At 38.7% G+C, this 13,202-nt stretch overlaps 2 protein-coding genes across 2 annotated transcripts in view; both read right to left on the bottom strand.

Moving 5' to 3' along the window:
• kifbp (kinesin family binding protein) overlaps positions 1-4,111 on the bottom strand; it is a 10,603-nt gene extending 6,492 nt beyond the window's left edge. Inside the window, 6 exon segments of the mRNA XM_005733247.1 lie at positions 235-328; positions 2,574-2,698; positions 2,837-2,895; positions 2,983-3,062; positions 3,213-3,311; positions 3,611-4,111. Coding sequence (XP_005733304.1) covers positions 235-328; positions 2,574-2,698; positions 2,837-2,895; positions 2,983-3,062; positions 3,213-3,311; positions 3,611-4,066 — 913 coding nt within the window. The 5' untranslated portion in view covers positions 4,067-4,111.
• Positions 4,112-6,656: 2,545 nt separating this feature from the next.
• mpc1 (mitochondrial pyruvate carrier 1) lies at positions 6,657-10,052 on the bottom strand. Its single transcript, XM_005733245.1, has 5 exons — positions 9,850-10,052; positions 8,947-8,950; positions 8,337-8,433; positions 7,920-8,052; positions 6,657-7,574 (listed from the first exon to the last, which is right to left on the bottom strand). The coding sequence occupies exons 1-5, from the start codon at positions 9,918-9,920 to the stop codon at positions 7,550-7,552; spliced, it is 330 nt and encodes a 109-aa protein (XP_005733302.1). The 5' UTR covers positions 9,921-10,052; the 3' UTR covers positions 6,657-7,549.
• Positions 10,053-13,202: the final 3,150 nt, after the last annotated feature.

Below are 13,202 nucleotides of genomic sequence, written 5' to 3'. Positions count from 1 at the left end.
ACCCGTGAATGACGTCACATTTTCAATCTCTATATAATATGCATGTTAAATTTTATATTTGGGGTAAAATATCAAGTCTTTTCAAGTAAACCGGTTCAAGTCCAATTCAAGTCCCAAGTCATTGGTGTAAAAGTCCAAGTCAAGTCACAAGTCTTAGAACATTTTTTCAAGTCAAGTCTAAAGTCCACACCTCTGTTAATAAGTATTTCAAATTAAGTTGGTATAGATAATTACTCTCTTGTGCTGCAGCCTCAGAAGGAACCTCGCCTGCCAAATCAGAAATAACAGTAGCTGCTGAGAGGCAGTGTCTGCCTTCCATGTAGCGGCCCTAGAAAACACAAAAGCACAGACAACTACACACTCATTTCTCATCACTTCATCTAAAACAAACTACTGTGACAGGCATGGCAATTAAACCAGAAATTAAAAAAATGCTTCTGTACATCTGAACCATAAGAAAATACATTTTTTTAAAAGAAAAGCAAGGTAAAGGTTTATTCTCTTTGAACAGAATAAACCTTTCAAGATTTATTTCTTTTAAGGCTTAATCTTGGATATTTCTATAGTAGCAAACAACTACAAAATATGAAGACTGACTCATCTTTATTCAAATAGAAAGTGAAGCTATTGAAATGAGGAATGTCGTTTGGTGTCCGGGGTGGAGGTAGGCAGCATTAACCTGGTGTGTTTTATGTCTGCAGGAGAAATCGGAGCTCCTTGAAAAAGCACCAGGAGATAATGGAAACACCACACGGAGACTTGCTCGCTGTGTGGACGCAATATGAACCAGTGAGCCACTAATGCTGCTTAATTTTACCATGCTGTGTAAAGAGTGGAGAATAGATAAGAGGATAGCTTATCAAGTCAATATTTTTGGCTAACTGGGCCCTGTATAACGAAGTATTTCAACATATTCAGGGTATTTTTCTGTTATCTGAATTTACTTGGCCAGGCGATAAGGATAAGAGCTAAAAAACGAGGCTAGTTATCAACCCACAAAATGAATGCAGTGTCTCCTGCATTTGGTTTTCTAACCAGCGAACTAATCTAAAAGGGACATTTCACAGGTCACATGACTTTTGTTCCACAAAAGTCCCTATGACTGCTGCTTACTCCGGAGATGTTATCAAATGGTGATTAAGAAGCTATAAAGAACAAATAAAATCTAAAAACTGTGCCAGTAAAATCCAACACTTTTGCAAAAACAACAAAAGATGAATGTTGCAGCAATTTGTTAACAGTTAATCGTTAGCGCACAGAGCAGTAAAATAATCATTTTGTTTTTTAGTTGCCGAGTGGCTTCATAGTGCTGTTTATTTCTTAGGTGACAGCTGCACATTATAGCTCGGAAACTTAAAGTTTACTGACCTATAGCCTAATTAAGCCGATGTGCTTAGTTTTTTCGGCAGATCAAATAGGTACTCTGCAATTCAGTCCGTGTAAAAGAGACTTAGCAGCAGATTAGAATCAAGTATAACAACATTTATACATTTTCTAAATCAATAAATTAACATATGCATATTTCTGTGAGACTCAGTTTGAACTTTCAGTGGTCCTAGTAAGGGATGGCTTAAACTGGACATTATTCTCTCAGCTGCAGACTCAATACTGTTTAAGGGTTTGAGAATAAAGACTAAATATAAAAACAGAAATGAAACATAGACTTGATATGATGTCACCAAGGGCAGTGTAGGGGTGCTGCTTTAGGATCAGACAGTAATGCTTACACAACAATGCAACAGTTTTAAAACTGTTCCCTGTCAAAAGAAAATAATACATACAGTAAATCTGCATGTAAGAATCTATATTTATTACTGAATCAGAAACACAATGACTTTAGATGGTGATGAAAAACTTTAGACCAAACCTACTCTGCCTGCAGAGATCCAAGGAATTTTAGGAATGGTGATGCTATGTTCTGGAGAACTGACTGATCAGTAGACGGTGATTTTAGAGCTGTTGATCTCTAATGTGGAACTTAGCCTGCTCCAGACGACGTTACAGTATAAGCTACCATGACAAGTTACTCCGGTAAGAAGTGAAACACCTTTGTAGTGCAGAAAACTCAGGGTTAGTGCTGAAATTAGCTGGATAAGACACAATCTTTCTTCTTACTACAAGCTTCTGATCTGGCTGTGTGTGTACGCTATAGTATGTGATTTAGACTAAACCAGGACGCTAAAAAATTAGATTTTCATCTACACCATTTATAAATCAATAAATTAAGATGTCCTGCACGTGTCCAAAGCATCTCAATCTTGTCTCTCTAACTCAAACCTATATTATATTAATTTCTAATCATGTCCATACTGCTGATGAAAATCTGAGCATCTTCCACTCGGCACTGCCATCAGCTCCAAACACAGCAGGTCTCACTACCATCTTGTTAAGCCTCCCTCTTTACTCTTGTTGCCATCATCTGTAACATTCTAAGTAACTCTTATGTGACATCTAGTGGTTGTGAATACTGCATGCAGCACTTTTAAAAGAAAAAGCATTTTATATAACATGCAGAATATCTTAGGTTGCAGATCAAATGTCTATAAACGACTTTAAACTGGCTATATGCTTACCTTAGTGATGTAATACTGGGATAGTGTAGCAGCATTTAGAGCCCACTCCATTGGAGTAAACTGATTTAACTGTAGCTGTCTCTGCAGCGTTGTGTGGCAGTAGGTAGCGGCACGCTCAGTTTGACCTGAGAGACAAAACTATAGTTACTATAGTTATTACAAGTAATTTACATAGCAAATTAAGGGTCAGATGCATTTTCTTGTTGTTTCATCAGTGTAATTTTGTGTGTGTGTGTATTATCCTTAAACAATCTCATACTCACCCAGGTTTTTATAAACTTGAGCAAGGTAGTACATGGTATGGGTGTAGGCCAACTCAAACCTATACACAAGGAAAGCAGAGAGAGACAAAGGGACTAAATAAAAGCAAGGAAATAGCAATAACCTGGAAATCTGCTGTGGAAGTTACCTCTTAATCCTTTCCTGGTGAGTCAGCAGGCTCTCCTCAGCAGCAAAGTACTCTGTCATATCAGTGGGAGGACTACCATCCTGAAAAAAGAAGAAATTAAATGATGAAGAGGATTTACCTATTGTGATTGCAGCCATACTGTGGGGGCAGCATTACCTTCCTGAAAACTAATATTTCAATCAGTCCTCATTTTTTCAAAAATAAACTTTTATTCAGGAAATCAGCCTTGCCTCCTTCATGTAACGTTGATAGATGGATTCTGCAGTTTCAAGGAAGCCCTGTGCAGTCTCTGTCTCATCCCGGCCTGCCCAGAGGATACCCAGCTGGTTCTGAAAACACAAGGAGACAAGACATGAGCATCAAATGATCATGCATCGTCTGATGCTCCTACTATAGCGGTGTGACTCTTGAAAAAAATGTAGCAGTGCTTTATTTATAACGCTTCACAAACACTCTGATGGAGTGTTTTCAAAAATCATCCATAGCATTATAATCACATGTCACAGGGTTAATACATATTCTTATCAGTGATCATACTATAACTTCTGTATGTAGTGTCATTTTTATTTATTTATGTGTTTTAAATAGCAGCTTTGTATTATTGTAAGAAAGAAACGATCAACGTTACCCTAACGTGGATAAACAGGGACACATTCGGGGACGACACTCTGCATCTCTCCAGCAGCTTCATGCAGTTCATTAGGTGCTCCTGCCCGGCTGGAAGCTCCTCCGTGTCCACATGGTTGACGCCCAGGTAGTATTCCACAGCTCCCAGTTTTGCGGCCCGCAACCCGGCTGGTGAATCACCGCTGAAGCCCTGGCCGAACAGGTCCTCTCTCTGCCCGTCCACCGGCTGCTCTGTCGGCCGTTGGTCGCCGCTCTCTCCGCCGCCCTCCTCTTCACCTTCGCCCGCTTCAAAATTCTTCAGCGAGCAGTATATTTCTCTGAGAAGCTCCCTGGCTTTGTATTTAGAGCGGAAGGGGTCATTTTCTGGGTCGTTTCGTGATTCTATTTCTGTGAGATTTTGGGCGTTCGTGAATTTGTCGCAGATAGCTCTCCATTCGTTGCTGTTGAAGGACGCCATGTTGGTCCTCTTCGGCGTTCTGGCGCAGCTGCGTGCTTCTTGTTGCGTTGCTGCCATCTACCGGAGGTTGCTCTCTCTGGCCATATGAGCTTCCTTCCTTCCTCTGAGGTCTTAGTTATTCCTGTTTTACTCCATTAAAAGCATTGCTTGCCTATATTTTGGAGTTCTATTGCAGCTTTAGATTTTAATTACAGTTATGGTCAAATCAAAAGGTCACTTCACTTTAATCATTTTAAAAGAAACAAGGATTCTGCTGTCACATTAGCACATTCACATGAGGTGAAACACAACTTTGCACCCCTGTTTATGGCCAACAAGAATAACACACATCAAGCATAATACATACAAAAGATCAATAAACAGATTATTTATTTATTAATATACATGTGATTTTTTTTCTTGTCATTTTTTTTGTGTAGTGTCAGTAGCTGTGTATAAGTTGTGTAATGAACAGCAAATATAATCATTACCATTATTACATTACCATGCCTACTTATTTACAACTTCTCTAGAGGTGATGCATATGATGTAACTGTAGGCATAAAGATAAATTATGTTTTAGAAGGATCTTCACTGATCACACCATCTGTGACGGACTCATCTCCTCTGTGAAGTGAACACAGAGGAATCTGGTGCTCTTCTCTCGCTCTACTGTGACACCAGCAGTGCTGAGCGGGAGATGGTCAGCCTTCCTAAAGTCAACAATCAGCTCTTTTGTTTTGTCAACATTGAGACATAGATTCTTGTCCTGGCACCAAAGTGTCAGTCGTTGCACCTCCTCTCTGTATGCTACATCACCATCATCACCTGTTTATCACTTCCACACAGTAACATTGTAATAAAGCACAACATGAAGGTACTTTTGTGCATTATGGCCAAATCTCCTTTTTGGTCTCATCTGTTAAAAAGACGTTGCTCCAGAAGCCTACTTCAAGGGCAAATTTGCAAACCTCAACCGAGTTGTCCTGTTCTTTTTAGAGAGAAGAAGCTTTCTCCTGGCAGCCCTTAACAACAAGCCATACTTGTTCGTTTTTTGTTTGTTTTTTAAATTAAACTGTAATGAACGTCAACATTTAACATGCTGTCTGAGGCCTGTAGGGGCTCAGATGCAGCTCTTGGGTATCGTGCAGTTTCTGTGAGCACTGAACAGTCTTTGGGTGGATCTGAATGCTCCAGACTAGCAAACGTGCTGATGATCAGCTATTCAAGTGCACAGAGTCCTGTGATGAGTTTCATTTTCACATTTACTCTGTGACTCTTCATTCTTCTAACTAGTCTTTACTCTTTTATAAGCTTTCTCAGATCAGATGTCTGCAGCACTGAGTCTACGTCTTCTCCACTGCTATTCCAAACAAGGTACTGATGCAGGGGTCATTAACACAGTAATATTTTAGTGTACAAAATGTTCCCATCATAATTGCATCCATTTAGACGACATCTCTAACACCCCTGGCTGAACGGCAGCCCCAAACCATGATAGAGCCTCCACTGTGCTTTATAGATGGCTGTAGACACTCACTGCTGTAGCGCTCTCCTGACCTCCTTTGCATATGATGATGATGATTTAGACTAAATTTGGAGTCATCACTCCATCAAACCCTTTGCACCTGATTTTCAGTCCAGTTCCTGAGTAACTTGGCATACCTCAGCTTCTTTTCATTGTTTGCATTCTTTGACACTATCCCTGCTAATGATGACATGTTCCAGCAGTCTGTTTTCCCGCATCAAGCAATAGTGTTAAACTGAATCTCCCACGAACGCAGCCATTTACTCTTGGTCTTCGAACTGTTACCAGTGAGTCTCTGAATTCCTCTCACAATGCAATATATTCAGTTCAGTTTTAGAATTTATATTCGGTGTTAACTGTAGCTAGGCTCAAAGTGTTAATGCTGTCTTATTTTAATAAACAGCAATGTCATATGCAAAACTAGGGTGGCAAGGGATCATTTTAGGGTGGCACATGCCACCAGTCTAGATCCGTTCCTGATGTAGGACTGCTTTCACCTATTTATGCAGGCGGTTTCTTAATGTTAAAAGGAAATGTTTCCTTCCCATTGTCAACAAGTGCTTGCTCATAATGGTTCATTTGATTGCTGAGATTTTCTCCGCATTATTGTAGAGTCTTTATCCTATAATATAAATTGCCCTGAGGGGTGTTTTAATTTGGTACCAATAAAAATGGAACAAAGATCAGAGTGCCTCTTCAACCACTGGTTATTATAGTGCAAACAAGCTATTTGTTCAGCATTAAATATGGACAAAATGTTATTGCTTAATATAGTATATATATATCAGCTGTTTTCACTGAAAGCCTTGGGTGTACATGTGAACAAAAAGTCATAAAGAATTCACGTAGTTATTCTGATTTGTACTTTCTATCTTTGCGGGGGGAGGGGGGGGGAGTGTCTTCTGTTTATTCAACAGTGGCAATGCTGAGTGTAAATACAGAGAGGTGACTTCTTGACTTTTCCATAGCAGAAATATCTGACGCAATTAAATGTCACTGGATCACCAAGAGTGACAGAGGACATGACTGAGACAAACAAAAAGTTTAAAGTCAAAGTAAAACAAACAAAACTCAGAAAATAAATCAATTTTGTCATAGTCAGTTTATTTTAACAAACTTATAGAATCCAAATATTAATCAGGGAAAATAACGTGAATTATTCAGTGACAATAAATTAATGGGAATGACACATAAAAACACACAGTGCATGTTTGAAAAGCACCGGCAGAAGCAGCAGCTCCTCTTGTCTGGTCATGCCAGATGATAACCTAGCCAGTCTGAGTTTGTACCATGAATATACTGCTTTATAACGTGGACAGTTTCACCACATGAAAAGATGTAACTATTGATTTTGTTTTAAACATTTGTTTGAATGTATTTTGACACTTGTGGGAAGCTAGTTTGACAAGTTTCCCACAGATATACTCATATATACAATTTACAGAATAACTTCCAACTCAAAAGACAAACAGCTTAACCCCTGTGTGTTCTGAATTTAACAAAAAAAAAAACAACCCAAAAAAAACCCCCACACATTTCAAAAGCGTGACCTCAAGTTTGCCAATATTAGACAAATAATTGTTTGTTTTGTTTAAAAGTGTGCCAAAGCAAGTAGATCTTGGGTGCAAGACATCTTACTGTCAGGCTGCTTAGCCTTGTGTACATTCTTCCACTTTATATTTTGGTGCGTCATATTGAATGTTGCCAAAAAAATAAAAAATAAAAATTATAATAATTATTCACACCAATTGACCTTAATTTATAGAGCAAAGCATCAGTTTTTAATCCATGTTTTTAGTAAAGTGTCTGAAACTTAAGGTACAAATCATGATAACGTCAAGTTTGGTTTTTTACTACGGTAAAAAGAACGGAAGTGCAGCAGTTTACTAATTAGATAAGTTCAGAGACAAGATTTCAAGGTTTAGGTGAGTGTTGAAGCAGCACAGTGCCACTCTGGAGTCCATCTGCATCAGGGACTAAGAGCCCATCTTCTTCTCCATGCTGAAATACAGAAACGTAAGGCATTAATGTTTCTATTACCATATCTAATGTTGTTGGGGTTTTTTTGTTTGCTAAAATCTAAAGCACTGCAGTTAAATGATGAAATACTGATCTGGGTTACAGGTCACAGTGGGAAAATAGCCAAAGTAAACAAAAGCTGTACCCTCAGTCAGAATTTGAACCAGGGCTCTTGAATCAGAGTCCTGGTATGTGACATCATGTGCACAGACTTTGCCAAAAACACAGTCCTCATATCTTGCAGAGTTATGATCTTCTATGAACAGGTGATTGAAAATTAGAATGTACTTTAAAAGAAACCAACCCCAGAACAGAAATGTTTCTTACTTGTATTTGATGAGACGGCTACCCTGGATCAGTTGGGCTGACTCATTGGTCAAATGGCAAGCGAACAGTAGCCAGTTGCGAGGTTGCACTTTGTAGGCAAACCTCATGAACAGCAGCGAATAACAGCACAGAGCTGAGGAGAGAAACCATACATTTAATAGAACCATATTTTCTTATATACTTACTACAGCTCTAACGTTAAGTCTTTATATAAGACTCTTCGGCATCTTAACAGGAAAGCATGGAGATCAAAGAAAATCTTAAAACAAGTCAATAGACCAGTGCAGACATCACGGCTTCTCTCAAAGCCTTCTTAGTAGCCTTGAGATAAAAGAACCACTCACAAAATATATCAATACTAACTAGAAAATTATTAGAATATTGCATGTATACTGGATGTATCTGTGACCATCTTACCAAAGGTCATTCTACCACTGATAATTTCAGGGCTCTTCTTCATATCTGTGATGGCAGCGATAGGAAGACCCCAGTTTGCTACAGGACCCCAGAAATGCTGCAAAAAGTCACAACAGTCATGTCAATGTAGAGAAGATACAGTTACTAATAAATTACATCAAAAGGATAAAAGTAGAAAAAGGGAAAAGAAAAAATAAGCCTTAATCTATTAAACAAGACTTTTCGAACACCACAAGCAGGAGAAATAATCAAAACTAGCATAATTTTTTTTTTCTTCAACCACTTTTTCTAAAGTGGGCTTTAACTCCTTCGAGCGTAAAATTCATTTTAATTTAACAAATGGACAGAAAACCCAAAAAAAACCCCAAAAAAAAAAAACACCTTCTGCTGCACAAGGTAGCACAGACTCATTGTTTTAACTATATGTGAATCAGTCAAGCTTGTGCACTTAAAGCCAGACATAACCGTAAGATAAGGATCTAAAAACTCAGTGTCATATTTTTTAAGTTAACACTGTATATGACATACAAGATCAATAAATAGTAAGGTACAGTTAAAACTACAGCCTGTCACAGAAAAGGATATACTAACAGAAAAGATGGTAACTTACTGTGCTGTTTGGCGTTTGTTTTATTTTTTCAGTTCCACATAAAAAAAGAAAACAAATAAAGATAAGTCACAAAGACACGATGTCTTTCACACATCATTACAACTTCAAGTAGGTAGCAAATGTCAATACAATTTTGCATTTCTTAGTAAGGATATAATGAACGAGGTAGCATTTTAACACCCGCATAATTCGGTGGCAGCTGCAAGTCCTTAACAAAAGTAAGCAGTAAAACTCGTTTGTGCAGACTGCCAACACACAGTAGTTTTGATTTAAAAGAACAGATATTGCACAAGTATACACCAGACGTCATAACGCTTGCCCATCGATGGTTTTAAAGTGTTAAAACAGGCAAAGCTTTTCAGATAACAGTGATAACAACTGTGTATATTTGTGACAAACGCAAACAATGCTGACCAAAGATGCAAAAATTTGGCCTTTACTCCAAATTTCAGACCTGTGGCTAATATGTGGCATGTAAACACACTTACACATTTACCAATATCTTGACAAGTAGCAGGAGCAGATTTCTCCGCCAGCTTTTGACGCAGATTTAGACTTTTAAAGCAGTTCACCACCATCTTAAGAAGCTAACGTTGTTTCACCGTCAGGGTTCGGCCCACTTTCTAGGTTACCTGTTTGTTTTAGTGGCTTCCTTATAAGTTAACAATCAAGCTGATAATGTCGAGAAAATACGGGAGACATGGTCGCTCTTGAAAACAAACCAACTTAAAACGAAGTAGAAATCTATGCATGAAGAGAGATATCAAAAGAAAAACAAACTGTTTAAAATGTTCATTAAAATTTTGTTATAACTTTAGTTAGGGCAGGTGAACGTTAGCTAACTCTGCATGACTAGCTTAGCTGCCGTGCTAACAGAGAAATGTTCCGGCTTCTGACACAGACCTCATCAAGTAGTCCCTGAACTCCTTGCTCTTCAAGTGTTCAATAGCTTTCCGTGCAATCGTCCCTGCCATGGTTTCACGTTAGGCTGGTGTCTGTCTTGGGCGAGAAGAGCGGTCTTTATGTTTTTTTCTGTCGGCTGAAGGGCGACTGGGAGATCCGCTCAGAGGACGGTCAAATTTCCAACCAATAACATTACGTTTTACGACGCTGACGTAAATACGTGGCTCGACCTCAAACGGCTGGGTGCTGCCCAGCATAACAACCAATCACTGGAGACCGGCACTCCTGTTAAAACCAACGCCCACTATGGCAAATAAATAAATAAATAAAAATTATAAGATCAGGTCAGAACTATTACTCCAGGTAAGGCGAAGTAACTAAAAAAGTGGTGAATGTGCCTTTCTTCAGTCCCGTGTAAAGGTTGGCTGACGCTTTAGGAATTGCTGGAAGACGGCATCTGACCTCTAGAACTTTAGACTACCAAAATATAGTTAGCAAAGATGTTGGTGTAAACATGTGTAAGTCAGAGAGGATATCAGAGACAGATATACTTTAGATGCTTCAACTTTTTCAGTTACAAAAAATAAGTATAACCTCCGGGGGGGGGGGGGGGGCACGTTTTTGGCGACATCAGTTTATGAGGTAAACATGGAGGTAACTGAGTTTAGCGTTTACATTTTTATTTAGTACTGTTTCAAGGTGATATGCAGTAGAAGCCAGCTGTTTCTAATAAAAAAAAGAAAAATAACGACATCTTCTTAGTTAGGAGTTTCATGATAAGACAGCTTCCTCTTCTCTGTGGAGATTTGGGTGAATGTAAAGTAACCAGAAGTAGTATAATGTGTAAGGCAGAATTCACAAACAGAATTCTTCCGAAATGGCTAAGGCTCACCTTTAACTGATTTTGAAACTACATCTGTCAGTATCTCCACGGCACTCTAGAACCAACGCTCTCAGTTCAGACACACACCTCCTCAAGAGGGATTGGTTTATTTTGAATGATGTAGAAGTTCACACTGGAGTCACGTTGTAGAAGATCTAACCTGTATCTGATTTAGATGCATATGAAAGTAACGCTAATCAGAATTTAAAAAAAGAAAAAAAATTGCAATATTCATGCTTGTATTTACCCCATAAACCCCAGTCAAATATGTAAAAAAAAAAAAAAATTGGTCACCTCCTTCATTGTGAATGCAGCCAAAGTTTGGGACAAGCCTAAAGGTGTATTATATGTCTGCTGTAGACATATGGTTGTGTTATGATCTTGAATTATATAATTTTTCTTTTATTAATTAAGTGCATTTTCTTGAGATTAATCCGAATACATATGGAACAAGATGTTGCACTTGTCCACCAAACCCGGTTTTCATCTCTAGTTTAGTTTTAGCAATTTAGTTTTGAGCACAGAAAAATGAGCAGCAGCAGCCGTAATCAGGCAGTGTTTTGAAAACCTTCATAGTGCTGGTGTGTTAAAATTGGTCCAGGATGACAAAAATGCACAGGTGTTGTTTTTAAAATATCCTAACGGAAACACATCCGCTGATTTCCATTTGAATTTAAATAACAGTTTTTATCTTTACTTGAATTTACAATCATAAAAAAAAAATCATCACAATTCACATTAAAATATTTTTCTCTCATTAAAACCTCAAATCTGCTCTATCTGTCAAGATTTATGAGTCTGAATCCAGACATAAACTAATCTTTTGCAGTATTTTTGTTACACGTACATTAATGTAAAAAGCACACATGCAAATATTGCACATGCTGCACACATACTCTGATACTTTTCCTTTTCCTGTTTTTAATGTAATCATAATTAATTTGTTATCCGGGGTGGCTGTAGCTCAGGTGGCAGAGCAGGTCAGCCACTAATCAGAAGGTCGGTGGTTTGATCCCAGGCTGCCTCCTGCCTGCATGCCAAATATCCTTGGGCAAGATACTAACCCCGTGTTTGCCTACTGGTGGTGGTCAGAGGGCCCGGTGGCGCCTGTGTCCGGCAGCCTCGCCTCTGTCAGTGCGCCCCAGGGCAGCTGTAGCTACAATGTGGCTTGCCATCGCCAGTGTGTGAATGTGTGTGTGAATGGGTGAATGACTGAATGTAGTGTGAAGCGCTTTGGGGTCCTTAGGGACTAGAAAAGCGCTATACAAATGCAGGCCATTTACCATTTACCATTCATTTTCAGGGGCGCCTTTGTACATAAACAAAGCAGAAATGGCATTGTCAATCACACATCAAACATAAGCTCCAGTTTGGTCAATGAGCTCATTATTTGATGTGCACAGTGTATAGAATTAAAACAATTTGACTCATGGTATGTTAGTAATGCCAGCTTCCCACTGTGTGTGTGTGTGTGGGGGGGGGGTCCTGCTGTTGTACATGCCGGATCATTGTCGTGGCTTACTGAGAGACTGACTCGTGCTTTTCATGCTGTGATGAGTCAGGGGACGCTATCTGTTGTCTAGATTCATGATTAGGTTGGTGCACTCAAACAACACCAGGGGGCAGTATGTGAACATCATGATCTTAAAGCAAGAAAGTAAAGGTTAGAGAGTTTGCCATGAAAAATCAGATTCTTTGTACTTGTACCATGAAGAAATCCCCCCATGAATAATAAAAAAAAATAGATTAAAAAAAAAAAATTAACTCGGTAATGAATTCTGATTTCAGAATGTTTGAATTAAATTTGAAGTCACTTTTGTTAAACCATTTACCCACTGTTAAGAGGTGCCACCTGGCTTCAGTTCTTGAATATTTTTGGCATCATGGTCCATGGTTGAGTTACACCTCAGCATAGCTCTTGACCAACTGGAAGATCCCAATGACTTTAATGTCTGATCGAAGGCCCTCTGGAGACAGCACCTTGGTTTGCTTTTTGTATAAAAGAGGAAACAAAATGCACTCACTATACCTGCTTAAGTATGAGTGGAGATATGGTGTAAGTCAAGAGAGTTAAGAAATTCCAAGGTAGATTCTCTTTTCACACATAAATTAGTATTAATATTGACATTGTACATGTTAAGGTGACGCTATCTACCACACTGATTCTTGTCCTCCTCTGTAACAGTTTGAACAGTTTTTTCACAGTTTCTGAGAAATTACAAGAGGAAGCAACAGATAAATTATTGCTGTAAATGTAATAGGAACTATGTTTATTTTTATTTTAAAAAAACAGGCAGTGTTTTGAAGGCAAATCTTTTTGTCCTTTAAAGGTCTAATTCAAATAAAAAATGGGTTTTGGTACTTGAGAAGAATGTACATGCCCTCAAGTATTCACCCCAGACAGCTGCAATGCAATAACAGTTTCCTTCACCAGGAGAGATGTAGACCTTAGTGATGGGTCAGTCGCGAA

Source organism: Pundamilia nyererei, unplaced genomic scaffold (assembly GCF_000239375.1).
Source record: "Pundamilia nyererei isolate P.nyererei 1_Seehausen unplaced genomic scaffold, PunNye1.0 scaffold00051, whole genome shotgun sequence".
Lineage (NCBI taxonomy): Eukaryota > Metazoa > Chordata > Actinopteri > Cichliformes > Cichlidae > Pundamilia > Pundamilia nyererei.
Note: the sequence above shows the minus strand (reverse complement) of the source record. Positions and strands in the feature narration are given on the sequence as shown.

Coding starts and splice junctions, on each gene's coding strand:
- mpc1 (XM_005733245.1), bottom strand. CDS start 9,920: ATGGCAGGGACGATTGCACGGAAAGCTATTGAACACTTGAAGAGCAAG. Junction 8,053..8,336: donor CAGTGGTAGAATGACCTTTG/GTAAGATGGTCA, acceptor TTCTCTCCTCAG/CTCTGTGCTGTTATTCGCTG. Junction 7,575..7,919: donor AGCCGTCTCATCAAATACAA/GTAAGAAACATT, acceptor TCTGTATTTCAG/CATGGAGAAGAAGATGGGCT.